At 40.6% G+C, this 24027-nt stretch overlaps 1 protein-coding gene across 1 annotated transcript in view; it reads left to right on the plus strand.

Moving 5' to 3' along the window:
* LOC100750604 (vomeronasal type-2 receptor 26-like) overlaps nucleotides 1–24027 on the plus strand; it is a 38876-nt gene that overhangs the window by 1601 nt on the left and 13248 nt on the right. The window contains 7 exon segments of the mRNA XM_035449018.1: nucleotides 9303–9553; nucleotides 10582–10873; nucleotides 17059–17077; nucleotides 17080–17154; nucleotides 17157–17290; nucleotides 17293–17473; nucleotides 17476–17864. Of these exon segments, the coding sequence (XP_035304909.1) occupies nucleotides 9303–9553; nucleotides 10582–10873; nucleotides 17059–17077; nucleotides 17080–17154; nucleotides 17157–17290; nucleotides 17293–17473; nucleotides 17476–17864 (1341 nt within the window).

The raw sequence follows: 24027 nt of genomic DNA on the forward strand, positions 1-24027 counted from the left end.
GTTATGGGTTAATAATTAAGACAGCGCTAGCCAATAAGAAGCCCTAGTCATCAGCCAACAGATTTATAACTAATATAGCATTTGTGTGTTCATTTGGGGCAAGGAGGAACTGGGTGGGAACACATTATATACATTTATATCATTATATCTTTATTGCAAGATTACGCATTAGTTATGCATTATAGTAGGCTTCATTATGACATTTTAAAAAAGACTTTGTTTATTATGTATGCAACATTCTGCTTCCATGTATATCTGCACACCAGCAGAGGGCACCAGATCTTATAACAGGTGGTTGTGACCACCATGTGGTTCTGGGAATTGAACTCAGGACCTCTGGAAGAGCAGTCAGTGCTCTTAACCTGTGAGCCATCTCTCCAGCCCCTCATTATGACATTTTCATGCACGTATATGATGCACTTTTATCATAGTCACCCAATTCCCTCTCTTGTTTTCTCCTCATTCTCACTGATCCTAGTCTTCTTATGAGCTGGTCTTCCTACATTTATGATTTTTTTTTTTCTGCAACCATTGCACTTCACTAGGGTTTCTTGCCGGCTGCTGGGTGAGAGATTATTTACAGACTCATACTCCACCTAAGAAAAGGCCCTCCCTCCCCCTCAACTACTCCTAGATACTCAGAGAAGGGTGTACCTCAAGATCTTATCTGCCTAAAAGTCCTCAAGGAGGGCTGGGGCCTAAAGGGCCCCTCCCACATCTCGATATTGTTAGGCCAAATCTTATATAGTTTTTGTTCTCATAAACATAACTGCTGTGAGATTAAGAATGCAAAGGTGATGCTATGTTCTGAAGACAGTTATCCACTTAATTTCACTTCTTCCACGTTGTTCCCTGAGCCTTGGTGTGTGTGTGTGTGCGTGTGTGTGTGTGTGTGTGTGTGTGTGTGTGTGTGTGTGTGTGTATGTGTGTGTGTGTGTGTGTGTGTATGTGTGTGTGTGTGTGTGTATGTGTGTGTGTATGTGTGTGTGTGTATGTGTGTGTGTATGTGTGTGTGTGTGTGTGTGTATGTATGTGTGTGTGTATGTGTGTGTGTATGTGTGTGTGTGTGTATGTGTGTGTGTGTATGTGTGTGTGTATGTGTGTATGTGTGTATGTGTGTGTGTGTATGTGTGTGTGTGTATGTGTGTATGTGTGTATGTGTGTATGTGTGTGTGTATGTGTGTGTGTATGTGTGTGTGTGTGTGCGTATGTGTATGTGTGTGTGTATGTGTATGTGTGTGTGTATGTGTATGTGTGTGTGTGTGTGTGTGTGTGTGTGTGTGTGTGTGTGTTATGCCCTACTTAGGATTGAGTATTCAGCAGTCTCTTGTTCTCATCACTTTGACCAGCTGTGAATTTTTGCAGTTACCACTGTCTACTGTAAAAGGAAACTTCTCTGATCTATGGGTATAATTATTATTTGAGAACTCTCTGTTCTGTTATCTACCCCATTTTAAAATTGAGTTCTTTGTTTTCTTTTCTCAGTTAATGTCTTTATTCACCTCAAAATCTATTAAAGAGCCACCACATGACTCCCAAAATACATGTACCCAGTATAATAACATGGAACATTGTGACATTTCTTTCACTGCCTTTAATGGTATTTCTATTTGGTACTGTAAAGAACATGGTTCTCTTCATAGCCAGTGATCTTCACCTCAATATATTATTTTGCAATTTTTTAATTTGGAAACAATCTTATTTTACATATCAGTCCCTCCCATCCTCCCATGCCCCCATGGACCCCCTAGCTCACTCCTTAAGGATAGTGAGGCCTTTCCATGGGGATCCTCAAAGTCTGTCACATCTGGGCTGAAATAGTATCCCTCCATAGGGAATGGGCTCCCAAAGTCCATTTGTGCACTAGGGATAAGTATTGGTTCCACTGTTAGAGGTCCTATGCACTTCCCAGGTCTCATAACCGGCACACACATTCAGAGAGCTTGGCTTGGTCCAATGTTGGTTCCCCAGCTTTACAACTGGGGTCTCTGTGCTCACACTAGGTCAGGTAAGTTGTTTCTGTGGGTTTCTCCAGCAAGGTTTTGACTCCTTTGCTCATCCCTCCTCCCTCTCTACAACTGTACTCCAGGAGCATGGCTCAGTGCTTAGCCCTGGGAGCCTGTTTCTGCTTGCATCAACTACTGGATGAAGGCTCTAGGATGGCAATTAAGGTAGTCATCAATCTCATTATAGGGAAAGGGTATCAAAGGCAGCCTCTCCACTACTGCCTAGATTCTTAGATGGGATCATCTTCATGGATCTCTGAACATTTCCCTAGTGCCAGATTTCTCTTTAAACCTATACTGACTCCATCTATTAAGGTATCTCTTCTTGTTCTCCTCTATTCCTCCCCTGACTCAGTCTTCTTGATCCCTCTTGTTCTCCTCCCCCCTCCCCTTCTCCCCTTCTCTTTTTCCTATCTCCCTCCCCTCTCACCCTCATGGTTCCAATTTGCTAGTGAAACCATCTGGCCCTGGGCATTTTTTTGGTTGGGAGACTTTTGATGACTGCTTCTACTTCCTTGGGGGTTATAGGTCATTTAAATTGCGTATGTTTTCTTGATTTAATTTTAGTAAGTGATATCTATCCAGAAAATTGCCCATTTCCTTTAAATTTTTGAATTTTGTGGAGTACAGGTTTTCAAAGTATGACCTGAAGATTTTCTGGATTTCCTCAGTGTCCATTGTAATGTCCCCCTTTTCATTTCTGATTTTGTTAATTTTCATGTTCTCTCTCTGCCTTTTGGTTAGTTTAGATATAGGTTTGTCTATCTTGTTGACTTTCTCAAAGAACCAACTCTTTGTTTCATTGAGTCTTTGTAGTGTTTTCCTAGTTTCTACTTTATTGATTTGAGCCCCCAGTTTGATTATTTCCTGGCATTTACTCCTCCGGGACCAGTTTGCTTCCTTTTGTTCTAGAGCTTTCAGTTGTGCTGCTAATTCTCCAGTGTGACTATTCTCCAGTTTCTTCATGTGGGCACTTAGTGCTATGAACTTTCCTTTTAGCACTGTTTTCAAAGTGTCCCATAAGTTTGGGTTTGTTGTGTCTTCATTCTCATTAAATTCTAGGAAGTCTTAATTTCTTTTTTATTTCTCCCTTGACCCAGGAATAGTGCAATTGCGCATTACTCAATTTCCATCAGTTTGTAGGGTTTCTGCAATTTGTGTTGTTGTTGAATTCTAACTTTAAAGCATGGTGGTCTGATAAGATACAGGGGGTTATTCCAATTTTTTTGTATCTGTGTAGGTTTACTATGTTGTGGAGTCTGTGGTCAATTTTAGAGAAGGTTCCATGTGGTGCTGAGAAGAAGGTATATTCTTTTGTATTCAGATGGAATGTTCTATAGATATCTGTTAAACTCAATTGGGTCATAACTTCTGTTAGTTCTTTTGTTTCTTTGTTAGGTTTCTGTCTGGTGGTCCTATCTAGTGGTGAGAGTAGAATGTTGAAGTCTTCTACTATAAGTGTATAAGGTTTTATATGTGATTTGAGCTTTAGTAATGTTTCTTTTACGAATGTGGGTGCCTTTGTATTTGGGGCATAGATGTTCAGGGTTGAGACTTCATCTTGGTGGACTTTTCCTGTGATGAGTATGAAATGCCCTTCTTCATCTCTTTTGATTTATTTTAGTTTGAAGTCTGAATTTGTTAGATATTAGGCTTGCTACACCAGCTTGTTTCTTGGGTCCATTTGATTGGAAAGTCTTTTCCCAACCCTTTACTCTGAGGGAATGTCTGTCTGTCTTTGACATTGAGATGTGTTTCTTGTATGCAGCAGAAGGATGGATTCTGTCTTTGTATCCATTCTGTTAGCCTGTATCTTTTTATAGGCAAGTTAAGACCCTTGACATTGAGGGATATTAATGACCATTGATTGTTGATTCTTGTTTGTTTTGGATTTGTTGGTGTGGTGTTGTTATGTGTGGATTTTCCACCTTTTTTCTTTTGGTGTTTGGTAAAGTGGGATTATCTGATGCCTATGGTTTTTTAAGCATTGTTATCTTCGTTGGGTTGGAGTTTTCTTTCCAGTAATTTCTGTAGGGCTGGATTTGTGGATAGGTATTTCTTAAATCTGGTTTTGTCATGGAATATCTTGTTTTCTCCATCTATACTGATTGAAAGCTTTGCTGGATACAGTAGACTGGGCTGGCATCCTTGTTCCCTTAGCATTTGTAGAACATCTATCCAGGATCTTCTGGCTTTCAAAGTTTCCATTGAAAAGTTGGGTGTAATTCGGATAGGTCTGCCTTTATATGTTAGTTGGACTTTTTTCTTTTGCTGCTCTTAATATTTTTCTTTATTCTGTAAGTTTTGTGTTTTGATTATTATGTGGTGAGGGGACTTCTTTTTGTGGTCCAATCTATATGGTGTTCTGTAAGATTCTTGTACTTTCTTAGGCATATCCTTCTGTATGCTGGGGAAGTTATTTTTCTATGATTTTGTTAAATATGTTTTCTGTACCTTTGAGCTGTATTTCTTCACTTCTTCTATACCTATTATTCTTAGGTTTGTTTTTTTCACAGTGTCCCTTATTTCCTGGATATTTTGGGTTAGGGATTTGTTGGACTTGAGATTTTCTTTGGTTGATGACTATATATCCTCTAGTGAGTCTTCAACACCTGAGATTCTCTCTTCCGTCTCTTGTATTCTATTGGTTATGCTTACATCAGTGGTTCCTGATCATTTACCCAGGTTTTCTATTTCCAGCATCCCCTCATGTTTCTAATTCTGCTTTCAAACTGTGAACTGATGTTTGAATTGTTTCCTTTACTTGTTTGTTTGTTTGTTTGTTTTTGGCTTTCTTTAGATTCTTTAAGAGATTTGTTTATTTCTTGAATTTTTTGGTTTGTCTTTTCCTCCATTTCATGTAATTTTTTGCTTGTTTTTTCTTCTATTTCTTTAAGGTATTTTCTTGTTTCCTCTTTAATGGTCTCTATCATCTTCATAAGATAATTTTTAAGGTCCATCTCTTCTTCATCCTCTATGTTGGACTTTTCAGTTCTTGCTGGTGTGGAGTCCCTAGATTCGGGTGGTGTCATATTGGTCTTTCTGTTGTTGAGTGTGTTCCTATTTTGTCGTCTTCCCATCCCTTCTTCCAATGGGTGCACATGGGGTCTCCCTCTCTCAGGTGGAAGGCAGAGAGCAGATTTATTTTTATCAATTCTTTGTATTGTTTATTATTGTTGCTTACTTTTCATCAATTTTGATTATTTCTCCTAGTATATTACTTTAGGTTTTTGTTTTTTCCAAGGATTTAATGATTATATTAATTCATTAATTGGATTTTGCAAATGTTTTGATGTAGTTACTTAGTGTTATAAACTTTCTTTTTGTTTGTTTGTTGGTTCTTTTTAAAACAGATAACTTAACGTTTATTGTGCAGTTTTATCCCCAACAGAACATGTGGCATTCTAGAGGCATATGAGATAAGGAAATAAAAATTCCAATGAGAAGACATGAAATAATTAGCTCTAGTAACAAATGTTTCTTATTTTTAAAAATATTGAATGTTTAAAAACTCTTATAACATTTTAGGTTCCTGAAAGAAATGGCCTATCACTTAAAAAACAACTTAACTCTTCTATATAAGTTGTTCACAAAAATGTGTGCTATTCTTTTTTATACTATGCATTTTAGCTTTATTAACATTCACTAGTGTACAAATTCTATGCAGCATAATCAAATAGAAATTATTCAGAGAAGCCACAAGACTCCAATAAAAATATTAGGCTCAATGGCTTTTTCACAGTTTCCCACAAGTATTCATCATAGAAAATAAAGTAAAGGCAACTGACCCCAGAGTTAGCTGCTACATGCCATTCTGCAGAGGAGAGACATGAAGGAGAGGCTCACCTGGGCGGGGTCAGGCTGGACAGTGATCATGTTCCCTGCCTGCCTCCAGCAGGTCTTGCTCCCAAGGCCTTCACAAGCCAGGCCCATCATGGCTTTGGCATGCTCAAAACAAAACAAAACAAAAACAAAAAACCTACAGGGGCAAAATCCTACACCCCTTATTCCCAGACTTAGATCCCTTCTGGGGCTCCCCACCTGCCAACCCCTTCCAGGGATGCTCCCAGGACTGTAGGACACAGACCAAAGGCATAGGTGCTCAGGCCCCATGGGCACTGGAAGCAGGGCCTTGAGTGGACCAGGCCACACCCCCATGCTCCAGGTGCCTGAGAAGAGGTGTAGCATAGACTGTAAGAGGAGCCAGGCTGGCTCTGTGGCTGCCTTGGTTTCCCCCAGGGACCCTAACCCCTTTGGGGGAATCAGAAACACCACACTGCACAGACAACCTTCACCCTGGATGGGGGAGCTGTATCCCACATATCTACAAGCTGTAGGCCCCCTGACTTACCTGTCCTGCTGCGGCCTGACACTGCACCTCCATGGCTGGGAGGACCAGCGCCTATCTCAGGGAATTGTTCCCAGCAGTGGTGCAGGGAGGAGGGGGAGGTACAGGGGAGAGGGGCTGACCTCAGGTGTCACCAGCACTTTTGATCCAGTCCGGTTACTGTGGCCCCTGCTCCCAAGGACTGCTTCCTGGACCCCTTACTCTGGAGGTTATCAAAGCAGGGGTTCTCTGGATATCTTTCTACTGCCCAAGCCAGAGCTGGGGTCTTGGCTTAGGGAACCAATGAAGCCAAATAAACTTGTAAGCTGTCTCTGTGCCGCAAAAAAGACCTTTCTTAATGTCTCCATGGTTTCTCAGAGAGTTTTGACATATTTTCATTTTTATTCCATTCTAGGAATTTTAAAATATTTATTTATCTTATTATATGTATATGGTCATTTTGACTGCATGCATGTCTATGCACCATATGTGTGTCTGGTGTCCACAGAAGTCAAAAAGGGTGTCAGAACCCTTGGAACTTAATGACTGTGAGTCACCATATGGGTGCCAGGAACCGAACCCAGGGCCTCTGCAAGAGCAACAAGTGCTCTTAACTGCTGAGTCATTTCTCCAACCCCAATTCCAGGATTTTTAAAATTTCCTTCTAATTTCTTCAGTGACCCATTATCCGAAAGTGTGCCATTACTGATCTTGAGTTTGAGTATTGTCTTCAGTTTCTACTGATGCTGTCATCCAGCTTTAGTACATGGTGGTCAAATACATGACAGGATGCAATTTCAATTTTCCTGTTATTTATTGAAGCTTGCTGTCTTCCCTAATATGTGATCAGTTTTGGAGAATATTCAGCTGAGCAAATTGTGTGTTCTTTAGCAATTGGGTGGGATGTTCTGTAGATAAACCGTTGTGTTTATGACATATTTTAAGTGCTATGTTTCCTTGATTAGTTTTTACCTAGATAATTTATCAATTGTTGAGAATAGGTGTCTAGGTGAGGGTGTCTATTGCCATGAAGCGACAACATGACCACAGCAACTCTTATAAAGGAAAACAACTAATTGCGGTGGCTCACTTACAGCTCAGAGGTTGAGTCTATAATCATCGTGCTGGGGAGCATGGTAGCTGGGTTATGGCAGCATGTAGACAGACATGGTGCTAGCTACATCTTGATCAGAAGGCAACAGGAAGTAGACTGAGTGTCACACTGAGTGAAGATTGAGCAAAAGAGACCTCAAAGCACTCTCCCATAGTGACACACTTACTCCAACAAGGCCACACCTACTCCTAATAGCACCACTGCCTTTGGGGGCATTTTCTTTCTAACCATTACAGTAGGGCATTGAAGTCATCCACTGTCATTGTGTAATCTGTGGCTGTACATCAATTAGATTTTATAAAACTGGGTGCACTTGTGTTTGGTGGAGATGCTTTTAAAATTGTAATAGTTTCTTCATGTATTGATCCTTTAATAAGAATGAAGAGTACCTCCTTATCTCTTCTAAGTAGTTTCAGTTTGAAGCCTGTCTTGTCGGATATTAGATTAGTCGTGCCTGCTTGATTCTTTGTTCCATTGGCTTAGAAAATCGTTTTCCATCATTTTACTCTAAGATCTATCTTTGGTTGCAAGACATGATTTGGGGATGAAAGACATGAATACTGTTTTCTAATCCAATCTGCTAGTCTGTGTCTTTTCCTTGGGCAATTAAGACCATTAATTCTGAGATTAGTTCACTAAATTCAGATGTGTATAAGTTCCTGTCATTTGTTGGCTTTGTGTTGTTTTCTTAGACTTCTTTTTATTAACTTTCCTGATACTGTTTATTTATCACTGGTGGCCAGGTGTGTGTGTGTGTGTGTGTGTGTGTGTGTGTGTGTGTGTGTGTGTGTGTGTGTGTTTGTGTCTCTGTGTGTGTGTGTGTGTGTGTGTGTGTGTGTGTGTGTGTGTGTGTTTGTCACTCTCTTCAGACTGAATCATTACATCTGGAATCCTCTATAGAGATGCTTAGGGCTCATAAATTCCTATCTATTTTTATCATGGAGATTTTAATTTCTCCTTCAACTATATGGTATAGTTTTATACTACATATAATGCAATCCCTAGACTTGAAGGTGACTGGCAGAAGCTGTGGTTTTCTTCATGTTCCAAGCATCAAAGCCTGTGCATTCTGCTGTAGGTTCTCCCCTCTAGTGGACTTTGGTGAAATGGATTTTCAATGAGAATGGATTTAATAGGATTTGAAGAAAACAGATTGCATATCCCATGCACATCTGATTTTATTAATATAAATATGTGGTCGGTTTTTTTCCACATCAAATTATGGTAAGAGCTAGGTTTGGTGGTTCACACCTGTAACCTTGACTAATTGGAAGATTGAGACAGGAGGGCCACAATTTCAAGGACAACCTGGGCAAGTTAATAATTGGCCCTGTGAAGTAATCAGAAATAATGTCATCTAATGAAAAGGCCTTGGATTGGTTTTGCAGAGATCCTCTAAAATGACACTTAGTTAAATGAACTAAGAGTCCAGCACTGGCCCCTGGCTGAGCTCTTCCGTACTCTCCTTCGGGTGATACTTCATGATTTATAGAATATGTTCACTAGTTAGTCTGTCCTAACCTTGGGATCTTTAAAACCCTCAACTCGATGAGCTTTCACACCCCTCAGGTGCTTTAGCGGAATTCACACTTGTTCTTAATTGTATGTTTTCCTTCTGAGAATCAGGATGCTCAGGTGCCAAGTGAGATGTTTGTGATGCCTTGGAGATTTATGGTGACTCTGCAAAGGGAACATAATTGAGGTGCAACACAGGAAACAAGGAAGCGTTTGGATAATGGTCCATCTGAATCAGGACAAAACAATGCCTTATAAATTTGACCCGGGTTAATCAGAGAGCCACGTTTTAGCAGTTTGTTCATGTACTATCAGGGCTGATTAGTCCCAGACTCAACAGATTTCTGGGCTTTATGAATTATTTATCAATGTTATTACGAAATTGTTCATTGCTTTCTGTCTCCTGATTATTCTCATTGTATTCCAGGAACAAATTTCTCGTTTCCCCTTAAATATGCCAAGTTCTCCTGGCTACTATCAAGATGGAGATTTTGTTATTGGAGGACTCTTTTCCCTGCAAGTGACTCAAGGAGATACCAGAAGTAGAGTTGGCTTTGATAGCACAACCTATATACTGGATTATGTTTATATGTAAGTGCTTGTTTTCTCTCTTTAAAATAATTATTGTTTCAGGATTTCATTCATATAGGCAATATGTTTTGATCAAATCTACCCCTACTGCCTCCTTTCCAAAGTCTCCTCTCTCCCAGCTTCATGTACTCTCTCAAAAATAAATACACCGTGTTCATTTAGTCTGCCAGCACTGCGTGAGTGAGCATAGGACACCAACTGGAGTGTGGGCAAGCTACTAGGGCCAGCATCCTGGAAGGAAAGGACATCCCTTCTCCAGTAGCCAGCAACGGCCAACAGTTCCTTAGCTATGGGTAGATCTTTGTGGGCCCCTTCCTATTCACGCTGAGTTCTCTTAAACACATAAGAAAGGCTTTAAAGCACTTTGCAGTTGAGAATTTGTCTTTTATGTGTTTATTTAAGATATTGTATTGAGAACATTTGATTTTTACCCCTACTTAAATTTACTCGACACTATTTTTTAAATAGGATAAATAGGTTTATCCTGTTACTGAAAATCACGTGAAATACTACATTTTAATGATTGCCACTCCCCACATGCGTCCCTCCTTGATTTTACTTTCTCAGACACAAGTTGCACAGTAAAAAGTTAAAAGTGCACCTTTGAATGTGGGCGGTGACCCGAACTTTTGATCTCAGCACTTGAGAGGCAGAGGTAGGTGGAGCTCTGTGAGCTTGAGGTTAATTTATTCTACAATGTGAGTTTCAGGCCAGCCAAGGCTGCATAGTGAGACTGTCTCAAAAAAGAAAAAAAAATCCCAAGCCAAAAATTGTGACTTTGATAATGAGTTGTATTATGAATCTGTTTTTATAGCCCAATTCCTTCACATTTCAATATGGAATATCTTGCTCATTTCTTAGATTATCATGTATATTCCTTATATAACTTAGATTTTTAGAAATAAAATCAAGCATTTGGGAGGGAACAAGGGGAGGAGCACGGGAGAATCAGGAAGGAGGAAAAAATTAAATTAAAAATTAAACTAAAAAAGAATACATAAAGTCATCTTTCCAATTTTTCCTCCTAGAGATCTCACCAAACATTTCCAGCACATGTTGGCCATTGCTATAGAAACAATCAACAAGGACCCAAATATTCTATTCAATCTGTCCCTGGGATTCTATCTCTTCAATGTCAATTTCATTGAGATGAAGGCCATGGAGAGTTCTGTGGCTTTGCTCTCAGGAGAGAGCCCCCCAATCCCTAACTACACCTGCAGGCCTGAGAAGAGTGACAAGCTGGTTGCTGTGATAGGAGGCATCTCTACAGGAATATCAACACAGATCTCCTGAGTCCTAAGTCTCTACAATGTCCCTCAGGTACGAAAAGAATCCTGGATCCTTAGGTTGAACACAGTGATGGAGTAATAAACACTGAATAGTTCCGATAGTGTTTCTTGATGAGGTATGGCTTAATAATTTACTATTTGGTTATCATTTTAACTAGAGTATAATTTATTCATAAGAGAAAATCTGGTTTGTATGATAAAATTTAATTTAAAAAAGACCTTTAAAATGAGAAAAAAACCCATAGGTAAAAATAATAACAACCTGTAATTGGAGTGGTAATGTTACCACTCCAAAAAAAATTTCCTTTGCCATTTATCATTATTAATATCCAGTCTTTCTTTCCTGGGCAGTTTTAGAGCATCACCAAGCATGAGGACTGGGCCAGTGCTACTCACATATTTTTACTGTAACTAGTGTGAACATATGCTTGACTATTTTTCTGAAGTATCAGCTTAAGTTACCACATGATGCTTATTTTTATAAGGACCAGAGGAGATGTTTGGGCTGTTTACAATTTTCCTCCCAAAAGAGGAAAATTGTTTTGTATGTTTGTTTTTTGCGACAGGATTTCTCTGTGTAGACTAGGATGGCCTTGAACTCACAGAGACCTGCCTGACTCTGCCTCCCAAGTGCTGAGATTAAAGACAGAGACCACAGCTTGGCCAGGAGGAAAGTTTTAATTCGTGTCTTTGTTTAAAAATCTTTCTGTTAACCAGTGATGACTGCTAGGGTAGTGGCATTTCTAAGTCAAATGCATTTTGGTTTGTAGGGCTTACAATAAACTTGGAATGGCTGCTTAGAAATATTTTAGTTTGCAAATAACAGTGATCCAGTATCTGTTGTCCGCTAACGTCCGTGAAGCAAATTAAAATCTTTGTCAACTGCGTTAGGCTACCATGTTTTTATTTTTAATTTTTACTTATTTACTCATTTATTTTTGAGACAGGGTCTCACTTTGCATACTTGGCTGGCCTATAACTTACTATGTAGCCCAGGGTGGCCTCAGACTCAGATCCTCCTGCCTCTGCCTCCCAAGGGCTGGGCCTAAAGGAATGCGCCACGGTGCCTGATGAGATTTTTGTTTTTGTCAGTGAATTTTGTTTTTTATCTTAAATATTTTACTTTGAGCGTATGATTGCTATGACATTTGTAATAAGTACAATTATTTATAAGAAATACGCATATAATTGTACTTTGTTCATTTCTGTCACTGCTCCTCCTACCTGCCTCTCCTGCCTCTCACGAGTCTCTGTACAGCCACCAAACACCCCCATTCTGCTTCCCTGCCATACGATCCTTCCCTTTGCCATATAGAATCTTTTAATTCCATGCAGTCCCGCCGAGCAGCCATGAGATGGTTTGCTGAGCTATCAGAGTCCTCTCAGAAGATCCTCGTCCACACCAATATTTTGAAGTGTTTCCCTTAGGTTTTCCTCTAGCTACTTCGGAGTTTTAAGTGTTACCTTAATGTCTCTGAGCGGATTTGAATTGGGTTTTGCACAGGGAGGCAATACAGTTAGTTAGTTACCTTAATTTTATTCATTGTGGATGGGTCGTCTCTTTCCCTAGAGATTTGTGGACGCAGCCGCCTTTTCTCCAGGTGTGCTTTGGCCGGTGGCGATGCGAGTCTATAGGTGGGTCCTCTGTTCCATCTGTCTAAAGGTTTCTTTATGCCAGCACCATGCTGCTGTGTTGCTGTGGTTTTGAGATCTGGTGTTGGGATACTGTAGCATTACCCTGTCTGTTCAGGGTTGCTTTATCCATTTGGGGCCTTTTGGGCTTTCAGATGACTTTTAGGATTGCTTGCTCTAGTTTCGTGAGGAATATCATAGGAAGACTGATGAGAATTATGCTTAATAACATGCTATTGTGGAGTAATTTATAATAGTGATTCGGCCGATCTGTGTGCGCACAAGTTCCTTCCGCCTTTAGACTCTTCTCTCAATGTCCCTCACCTTTTTGGTTAGGTTTATTCCTATGTGGTTGATTTTTTTTAAGCTGTTGCATATGGGATTATTGCCATGATTTCTTCCCCTGCAAATTCACTGTGGATATATAGAAAGCTAATACTTTGAAAGGTGCTTGTTTTGTGTTCTGTTACTTTGATGAAAATGTATACGAGGTCAGAGAGTTTTCTAGTGGGATCTCTATGGACTTTTTGAGTATTTAAACATTTATGGGAACAGGGATAATTTGCCTTCTTATCCTGTTTGTACGTGTTTTCCTACTGTACTGTTTTTGCTAAGATTTTAAGCTAAAAAGGAATAGCAGAAGTGAATACTCTCTAGGGCTTTGTAGATATTTTGCTGGTAAACTTTTGAATTGTTTGTCTGGCACTTTATCCATTTCACTGTCACTGAATTCAGTAGTTAAGGAGTTAGGATCCTTGTGGAGAGTCTCATTGTTTTTGTTTTTCATGCTTTTTTTTTTTTTTGTCTCTGTGTTGTGAGTTTGTATCTGCTGGCTGGGATATTTGTTTTGATTTTCCTAGTGTATCTTATGACTGAGCAGTGTACTCTTTTTAATTAGACTTATTTTTGTTATTTTTCATAGTGTTTGTGTGTGTGCGCGCGCGAGCGAGCGTGCGTGCTTAGGTATTAGAACAATGTCCTCAGAGGCCTGAGGAGTTGGAGCCCCTGATCTGGAGTTGGAGATGGTTATCAGCCACCTGACATAGTTTCTGGGACTTGAACTTGGGTCCTCTAGGATTATCTTTTGTCAGCATATGTTGATATACACTTTGTTCTTCCTGTCTGCTCCCGGATGCCCTCTCTTACCTTCCTGTCCGGTTGTTCCTCTCTGCACAAAACCCTTTCAGCTTGTGTGTCACACCGCTACGTCACCCCACCTTAGGAGCTCTTTTTCCATTCTAGTGGTTCCCTTTCTAGTTTTGGGACACACATGAACACACACTCACACACTGTGGGTCTCTGCATCTGTTTCTTTCAGTTGCTGGATGACACCTCTCTGATGACCGTTGGGCTAGGCGCCAGTCTATGAGTATAACAGAATGTCATTAGGAATTATTTTGTTTTTAATCCCAGCACTCGAGAGGCAGAGGCAGGAGGATCTCTGTGAGTTCGAGGCCAACCTGGTCTCCAGATCGAGTACCAGGATAGGCTCCAAAGCTACGCAGAGAAATCCGTCTTGAAAAACCAAAAAAAAAAAAAAAAAGGAATTATTTTGTTGAGGTTTTTTGTTTTCGTTTTGCCAGTGTGTTTTGTTCTATCCTAGATCTCTGGGCTATCCCTCCTCTGGGTCCTGGCCCTCTATGCAGTGTCAGGGGTAAGCTTCCTCTGGTGGCATGGATCTCAAGAGCTTCAATGTTGACCACTCTTACAATTTCTGTGCCTCCTTTATCCCAACACATCTTGTAGGCAGGGCGAATTGTAGGGCAAAGGTGGTGTGGCTGGGTTGATGTCCCAATCCCCCCATGGGAAGTTTTTCCTGGTAACATGAGATGGCCAGTTCAGGCTCTGTATTTCTCAGTGCTAGTCTTACCTAGGGTCATCCTCATAGATTCCTGGGAGTTTTCGTTCCAAAAGACAACCCCCCACCATCCCCCAACCCCTGTTTCCCAGTTGTCTTTCCCAGTACTCTCTCTCTCTCTCTCTCTCTCTCTCTCTCTCTTTCTCTCTCTCTCTCTCTCCCTCGATCCTCTCCCCACCTGATCCCTCCTGTTTTCATCGTATTCTCACCCCACCCCACCAATCCAGCTGAGATTTGCTTTTGCTTTTTGTTTTGTTTTGTTTTAAAGATGGGCGTCTCTATTACATAGCTCTAGATGTCCTGGAACTTGCTATGTAGCCCAGGCTGCCCTTAGACTCACAGAGATCCATTTGCCTCTTTCTCCTGAGTGCTGGGATTTAAGGGGCTCTTCTGTCTTTTGAGTGGATCTGTTCTTTGCTATGGTGACTCTTCTCATTCATTGTGTTGTATAGGAAGAAGAAGCTTTGGATTAACCAGCTTTTCTTCTGTTTTAAAACTGGAACCCGCTGGGGATGTAAGAGATGGTTTCACTCTTTTCCTAATGACTTTAAACATCTTTTATGCGCCTGTTTCTGCTCTTGAGTGTGGAGGCTACAGGTTAACATCAGGTTCCCTCCCCACCTTGCTTTTTGAGACAGAGCCTCTCAGTAATCCTAGACTTAGCGGATTTGTGGCTGGACAACAGTCTCCACCTTTTTAGTGCTGGAATTTCTGCCATTCGCCACTGTGCCCAGCTTTGAAATGGATGCTGGGAATCAAACTCAGGTCCATCCTTCATACAGTGGGCGCTTTAGAAATTAAGCATGTCCCCAGGCCTCTGAAAATATTTCCTTTTTCCCTACAGACAAATGAATTCTCTCAGGCTATGTTAAAGAAAGGAAGTGTTTTTTGTTGCATTTCAAGCACATTTTTTTTTAAATTTATGTCTTAAAAGTAGTTTTTTTCAGATTTAAATAAGCTAGTTTCAAGAGTCTTGTGAACCAATTATCAAAGTTTAATAATATACAAATACAACAATCTTATATCATCTATTAAAATTGCTTACTTTTGTGCAGTTATTAAATAGTGAGTATTTCTTTATGCTACCTGCCCCCCTCCTCAGAGTATTCATGTTTATTTCATTTTGTGATTTTGTGATATCTTATTTTCTCTCCCTCCCCACATACCTCTTTCTCCCAGCCAGTAAACATGTATTGAGTGTTTATATCCAATTATCATGATTTTGGATCCAGTAAGTGAAATGTACACTAGACTTTCAAGTTCAGATTCTTGGAGAAAGAGTTGGTGTATGGAGCTAGAGTGTGAGCTAAGTGGGCATGTAATTTTAGGTATCATTTAGGGAATTTGTATCAAAAGGGGGATCAGATCCCAATGTGACCCATGGGACCTTCTGGTATTCTGAGATCACCAGTGTGGAGAGATGGAGAAGATTCAGGAAGGTAGGTTGACAGTGTTGGCCAAACCCTGGATACATTCCTTGATCACAGAAAGAGTCCTGGAACTCATTAGAAGCACATTTTTAAGAAAACGATTGTTTCATGCCAATGTTAGATTAGGTGAAATGAATTTTGATAATTAGTCATTTGATTTAGCAGATTAGGTAATTAATGATCTAGTTTTCTTTTTCAAGAAGAGATGCCATGAAGTGCACAGGAATGGCAGTGTAGGCACCTCACTCAAACTTCCTGGTAAGAAAGGTAGCAACATGATGGGGGTGGCCAGACGGCACTGGGTAAGGAGTGACTTTACAGCCAGCCCTGGGGGATGTAGTTAGGCTTTTACCCTGAGCAAGCTTATTGGAGGGCAGTTGAGTTGACTATATATTAAGCATTACGGAAAAAACAACAACATAGGAACTTTTAGGGAAACACAGAGCTCACTAATGGATTTTAAAATGCTTCACAGGGGGCTGGAGAGATGGCTCAGAGGTTAAGAGCACTGGCTGCTCTTCCAAAGGTCCTGAGTTCAATTCCCAGCAACCACATGGTGGCTCACAACCATCCATAATGAGATCTGGTGCCCTCTTCTCGTATGCAGGCATATATGCAGCCAGAACACTGTATACATAAATAAATAAAAATCTTAAAAAATAAAAAAAATGCTTCACAGATTCCTGTTTGTCAGTTTATTAGTTATGGACTTGTGACTTCCAGGGGACGGGGGAGGGAAGAGAAAGGCCTTTCATTTAATGTGTCTCTGCTTCCATTATCAGGAAAAGGCAAGGTTTGGCATAGGAAGGAATGGATTGGCAAATGCTTTTATTTGACTGATATTACCAGAACCAAGGGTAGGAGATAGACTCTCTTCTGCCTTGTTTAGTATATTTTCAAAAGTGTTAAGAGGGCTAGAGAGATGGCTCAGGCGTTAAGAGCTCTGGCTGCTCTCCTAGAGGTCCTGAGTTTGCTTCCCAGCAACCACACGGTGGCTCACAGCCATTTCTAAGAGGATCCGGTGACTGCTTCTGACATAAACTTGTACATGCAGATAGAGCACACTCATACATAAAATAAACAAACACATCTTTCTGAAAAGGTGTAAAGAGAAGGACAAATGTATATAAGCAATAAGAATTAAGAGATGGGTTACAGATGGCAAATTGGTATTTCTTAGTAAAGTTATTTAATTGTTTAGTTTCTCCTAGAGTGCATTAAGAGATAATATAAACTAAACCATTTGGGAATAAACATCACTGTCTTGTGTAAGTAGTAACTTTGCTTTCCATTTAGATCAGCTATGCTCCTTATGACCCAGTCTTGGGGCCAGAGTCCAGTCCCAGCCTCCTTACCATTTTTTTCCTGTGAACACCACAGCTCTGTATCAGGGAATATTCAACTGCTGCTGTACTTTGATTGGGTCTGGGTTGGCCTTGCAGTCCCAGATGATATGAGGGGAGAACTATTCCTTAGCGGCATCACAGAAGAGATGGCCAACCATAGACTTTGTGTTGCATTTGCAGAAAAAAAATTCCAGAATTTCCTGCTAAGGACACAACAGACAGGCAACGTTTCATGGAAAGATTCACGTCGACAGATGTCATCGTTGTGTTTGGTGACATGTATTCTCTTCTGAGGTTCATCTATAACATCTTTTGCAATATTCCTCTTGGTAATGTTTGGATCACAACTTCAGATTGGGATATCACCACTTCGGACAGAGTCTAAGTTATACAGACTTTGGTGGAGGGTTATCGTTTTCTGTTCCCATGGATGAAATTCTGGGATTCAAGGATTTCCTCAGAGGTGTTCAACCTGGAAAATACCCTCACAATATCTTTATCCAGGATGTGTGGTCGAAATTATTTGAATGTCCATATTTAGATCAGAATTTTGTCAGGAACCTGAGCCGGTGTGAACAAAACGGCACCTTGGCTACAAGAGCTCTGTGTGTTTGGGATGTGAAGACCTCACCCCTGAGCTACAGAGTCCATGCTGCTGTGTGTGCCATTGCCCAGGCACTGCGAGAGGAGCTGTCACTCAGAGTGGAAGGAGACTCACTTGATAAAGGTGCACCCCCGGCTCCTCTCCCATGGAAGGTAGTGATAGCGAGTGTTGTGCTTTTCTGAGTTAATGGGCCCTCACTTGCAAGTTCTGTACTTTGATTCATGATCTCTTAGTTACTCTCAAACTGGAGAAAAGGATTTTTTTGTTGTTGTTAAGAAAAACACATTTTGGAAGGATCTTATTTAAATTTGAGTTAACATTTCCATCAGAAAACAATACATGCATGATGTTAGATGAAATGAATGTCATGTCTTAAGTGTATTCAAACAATGATTTTTTTTTGGTGTGCCCTTTAATCGTCACATATAATTTTGGGTTTTCTTGTTTGTTTGCTTGTTTGCTTGCTTGTTTTCTTTTGTTTTTTGACAGACTTTCTCTGTGTAGCCCTGTCTGTCCAGGAACTTGCTTTGTAGACCAGACTGGCCTCAAACTCACAGAGATCCGCCTGCCTCTGCCTCCAGAGTGCTGGGATTAAAGTGTGAGCCACCACATTGTCACATATCTGTTTTCCTTAATGAAGAAATTATAACATTAAACTCAAGAAATTTTTACACATATAAACATGGCCCATCTTAAGGAATTTTAGGCTCATGTGATCCAAATAGCTTGTTCTGTTTTTGTAAACAGATCCTAGAAAGAGCACAGAGATTCTTGGTCTACAAAGCAAATTCCTGGACAGACAGGGCTACCCAGAGAAAGCCTGTCTTGAAACAAAACAAAACAAGCATTTATGGGGCATGCCTATAATCCAGCACTTGGATGGCTGAGATGGGAGGATCATGGGTTTGAAGCCAGCCTGGACCACGTAGATAGATCTCATCTTAAAAACAAAAACCCAAACCAAACTAAAACACAACCAGCTTCTTCAAAATGAAGCTGAATTAAATGGGGTGCCACTAATTGACATCACATCATCAACTTGCCACGTGGTTCCCGCTCTGTATCTGCCTAGCTCTTCCACACCTATTTGCATTTCCAACAATGGGCAAGAGTCCCTTCTCTCTACATCTTTGCCAACACCTTATTTTTTGAGTTTGTTTTAAATTTGCTTGCTGTTGGATTGTTTTGTAACTATACTTCCATAATGCCTTTCTCTGAATTTAATTAGTTTCCTGCCCAATAGGAAGTTTATTTACTGGACTAAGAGCCGATTGTCTCTTCAGATCACAGATTTTTTTTGTCTGTTTTGAATTTTGACATCAGGCTCCTAACACATACCAAGTGGTACAGCTTATAGTGAGCTGCATTTGCCTTTTCTGGAGATCAATGATACTAAATACTTTCCGTGCACTCCATTACCTCATGTATGCCTTTCTTGAAAGAACTATCTATCAGAAACTTTCCCCTATTTTAACTTTTTGGCTAAATAATTTCATTAGCTACCCATAAATTTGGGGATTTATCTGGTGTCTTGTTTGGAGGTATCTTCCTTCATTCCGTGAATTGCCCTGTTACTCTGTCCGTCGTTTTCGTTGCTGTGCAGAGCCTCTTATTTGGTGTAGTTTAACAGCTTTCGTTGACTGCTTTTGATGCTGTGTTTGAAAATATCATCATCAAGACTAGGGACATCCCTTTATGTTTTACTCTAGTAATTTTATATTTCAGAGTTTCGATTTTGTTCTTTCTTTAGTGTATGGGATAAGACAAAAGATCGAGCTGTGGTTATTTACACATAGACACCCTTCCTGTTGTACAATAGCGTTTGTGGAAGAAACTAAATTCTCCACTTGGCGTTCTTGGTGTCTTGTGTGTTTGGTTTGTTTCTGGACTTTTTTGTTCAGTTCCTCTGGTGTGTGTGTGTGTGTGTGTGTGTGTGTGTGTGTGTGTGTGTGTGTGTTTTGTACCATGTTTTAATGCTATAGATTCATAAAATTGTTGGGAATAGGAAACAAAATGCTTCTAACTTTGTTCCTCTTGATCGAGTTTTCATGAGGCATCTGACTTCTCTGTGGATATACCCCACAGCAATTTTAGGACTTAGTCTATGTGAAAGATATGATATAAATTTTGATAGAGGTTGTCATAATCTGTAAAACATTTTGTGTAATGGTGTCATTTAGACAATATTAACTGTTCTAATCCTTGATGCACTTACCTTTCTGTATCTCTTCAATCTCTTTCATCAGCATCTTACAGGTTTAACCATGGGAGCATTTTACCTACTTGATTAAATATGTTCCTAATTAGTGAAATAATTAGGAATTTTGTTTTTATTGGCGTATATTTATTATGCACAGTATTTGGTCTCATAAGATAATAGCATTCAAGTATATACTATACTTTGATCATGGCTCCCCTTAATCTCTTTCCTCTCCTTTCTATGCCCTCGAAACCTAAGTGGTTTCAATGAGAAATACCCCACATAGGCTCAGGATTTGAACAGCAGGTTCCCCATAATAGTATTTGTTTGGGGAGATTAGATAATGAAGTCTTGCTGGAGGAAGTACATTGCCTCAGGAGAGTTTTGATACATATATATCTATCTTCATCTTATTTCTAGTTTATCGTCTCTTCTTGCAGTCGAGGATGTGAGCATTTGACTTCCTGTGCCATCACACCTGCCTGTCGCCATGCTCCTCACCATGAAGGACTCCGATCCTTCTGAAACCATGAGCCCAAATAAATTCTTATAGGATAAAGGGTTTCGTTTGGGGCCGACATTCCAGAGAGACAAGAGTCCGTCATGGCGAGGAGGCATGGTAGCAAGCATCAGACATGGCACAAGGGGCAGGAAGCTTGAGAGACCATGTTTCAGTCACAAAACAATGCAGAGAGAGTACGCTGAAAATTCTCTATGTACTCTTAAAGCTCATCCCTTCCTCCAGCAAGGCTGCACCTCTGGAACCTCAAACAGTGCCAACCAACTGGCAGACAGTTTCAACAGGTGTTGAAATACCTGAATCCATGGAGGATGCTTCTTCTTCAAATCACTATATACAACTAAGCTGAGTCCATAAATTCACTATTGTTGCAATAAATCCAAATGTGAAGCTCCCTGATACATTGGCTTAAAAGTCCTTAAAGTAAATAAAGAAGTGATATACTTGGATCATATGGTAGACCCCTTTTCTTTTCTTTCCTTTTCCTTTCTTTTCTTTTCTTTTTTTGGGAACCTTCTTACCGGTTTCTTTAGTGTTAGGACTAATTTAGATTCCCATCAGTAGTGTATAAGGGTTCTCTTTTCTTCATACTATAGCCAGCCTTTGTTGTTATATGGGATTTTCCATTGCTGTGTTAAAACACCACGACTGAAAGAGACTTATGGATAAAAGAGTTTACTTTGGCGTAGAGTCCAGAGGGAGAGTCCTTTGTGCTGGGGAGACAGAGCTGCAGGTGGCTGGATTAAGAAGCAGAGAGGCCACATCTCCAACCACATGCAGAAATCAGAGGTGACACTCCTAAAGCCCTCCCCAGTGACATACTTCCTCCAGCCATGTTCCATGTCCTAAGTATCAGGGACCTCTGAGTGCTGGCCTCAGCGCCCCCACAGGGTTCAGACAGGACACTTACAGCAAGCACAGAGAGCTGGCTAAATTAGCTCCTACATGTATTCTTCTTCTCATGTCTCTTTATTCTTCAAAAAGTTATCTCTCCCTAGTTCCACATGGTTTCCAGTTTATATACCCATGCAGATGCAATTAGCAATTCTCTGGCAATAGCAAGGCTAACAGGCATGCATTTCTCAGGGCCAAGAAGACAGATAAAGGCTGGTAAAGGGGGGGGCCTGTTATCCTACTTTATGTCTCAGAGGGAGGGTGGCCATGAAGGGTCCAGGCATATCTGAAAAGGGTAAATAGAGGAAGGAGCTATGTAGTGTAAACTCCAGAGCCTTGTATTTCCAGCCTCTGGGCCAAGCAGTGGCTTTGTTCCCACTGATCCTGAGTGAGAAGAATTTTCCTTTCTCTGGGGCCTTTTCTAGAATTTAAGGTACCCAGTATATATTCTAAATATCAAGATTATACAGCCAAATGAAAAGTCATCCTTACAACTTCCCACAGATATATGAGCACAGTAGATTGGCAATGTATTTATGAGATACAGACACATATATACAGGCTAGGGAAAGAATGCTGTTAACACATTTAAAATCACAGGCAGAAGCAATGGATATTCTGGAGTCTGAATTTCTTATAGACTTTACAAGGCAAGTTTCCTCCATTAGAAGTTAATTCTTGTGGGTTGACACCTAGAATATTAATTGCTACTTCTATAACAAATGATAAAGACTCTCAGCACCTAAAAACTCCACAACCTTCCAAAACAACACTATCACCAGGGACAAGTATTCAAATACCTGAACCCATGGAGGGGGAATTGCTCATTCAAACAACTACATATCATTCCATGCACCACATGGTGTGTGTGTGTGTGTGTGTGTGTGTGTGTGTGTGTGTGTGTGTGTGCGCGCGCGCGCGCGCGTGTATGCGTGTGTGCGTCTTTGAGAATTTTACAGTGTGTTTTGATCATATTCATTCCCCACTCTCCCTTCCTCTACCCACCCAAATTTGCAACCCACCTCCTTAAAGCCCATGGAGACCAATTTGTGTTTCCCCAATAATTTTGGATATGTTACCTTTCTGCTGGAACATGGTCAGGTCCCCAGAGGCTACTTACTCTCTCAGAGAAAACTGAGCCTCCCTTCTGGCAGCTGACAATTGTCAATGACATCTCAGCTAGGGGTGGAACTCAATGCTCAGCTCTCTGGTCTGGCTTGGGTGTTCCAGCTCTGTGTATGCTATCAAAACTGCTGTGAGCTCCTAGGCACAGCTACCCTGTAGAGGCAGAAGATCCTGTTTGCTTCTAGTCATCCACTGTCTATGGCTCTCATTATATGTGACTTCTTTTTATTATCTAAAACATTAAAAATTTTAACTATATTGTGATCACATTTCTCCCTCCCCCAAGTCCATCCAAATTTTCAACTCCTCCCTACCCACTTGACACACCAAAACTCAAGACAACAAAATAAAACCACACCCCAAAAGAAAGGAACAAAACAAAATGTCAAACTGTAACCAAATAAAAGTACACAGACAGTGGAGTCCATTGTTTGTTGGTCTGTTATCCCTGAACATGACATCTGTCCTGGATGTACCCAGTGTCACCCCATTGAGGAAAACTGATGTGCCCTCTCTCAGCAGGTATAAGTGACAGTTCAGTTCTTAACCTTTATCCCAATGGCTAGGTCTTCCTTCATTCCTTCACTCATTCATTTTTTCTTAAATATAACAAAATAAAATTAATAAGATAAAACAAAAACTATTACATTGAAGTCAGACAACAGAAGGAAAAGAGTCCAAGAGAGGGCACAAGAGTCAGAGACCCACTCATTGCATGCTCAGAAATGCCATAAGAACACGATAATATATGCACAAAGGACCTGGTGCGGACCTGTGCAGGCCCTGTTCATGCTGTTTTGCTCTCTATGAGTTCATATCAGCCTCGCACATGTTAATTTAAAGGCCCTTGCTTTCTTGGTGTCCTCCAACACCTCTAGCTGTTACATCCCTTTTGCCTCCTCTTCCACAGTCTTCTCTGATCTCTAATGGGAGGGATCTTAATGATCAATCCTTGGGCTGAGAAATGTAATTTAAATTAACCTTTGCATTTTCCTGGTGGTTAAAGATGTTGAGCCTTTTTCATATGCTTATTGGCTACTTGTTTTTCATCCTTTGTGAACTGTCCATTTCATTAGCACATTTATCATTTATTGAGTTGTATCCCTTCTCTGTGTATTCTGGATGTTGATCATCTGTTAGATGTGTCATGAATACCATTGGGCAAATCTTGGCACCATTTGCTGAATGACTGGAGTCCTTCTCAGACAGTTTTAGCCTATGCTTGTCTCTAGAAGTGGTTTCCCCTGTTCTCACGTGTTTTGTTAGCTCCAGTCTGATGTGAAGGTGTTTGAGTTCCTTGGAGCTGATTTTCTCGCAGGGAGAGAGAGGATAGTTAAATTCTACAAGGAACTATCAACTTTCCCCAACACCACTTGTTGAAGATGTTCTTTTCTCTGTTGTGTGTTTTTGGCAGCATTGTGGCCCTAGCTGTGTGGGTTTGTTTGGGTCTCTGTTCTATCCCCTTGACCTTTGTGTCTGTTTTTGTGACGGAGGCTCCACGGTACGATGTGAAATCAGCGACTCCATGGAATTGGAATGGGATTTGGGCTGTGCGTTGCCCCAGTGGAGTGCAGAA

The sequence above is a fragment of the Cricetulus griseus genome, chromosome 8, assembly GCF_003668045.3.
Source record: "Cricetulus griseus strain 17A/GY chromosome 8, alternate assembly CriGri-PICRH-1.0, whole genome shotgun sequence".
NCBI classification, from domain to species: domain Eukaryota; kingdom Metazoa; phylum Chordata; class Mammalia; order Rodentia; family Cricetidae; genus Cricetulus; species Cricetulus griseus.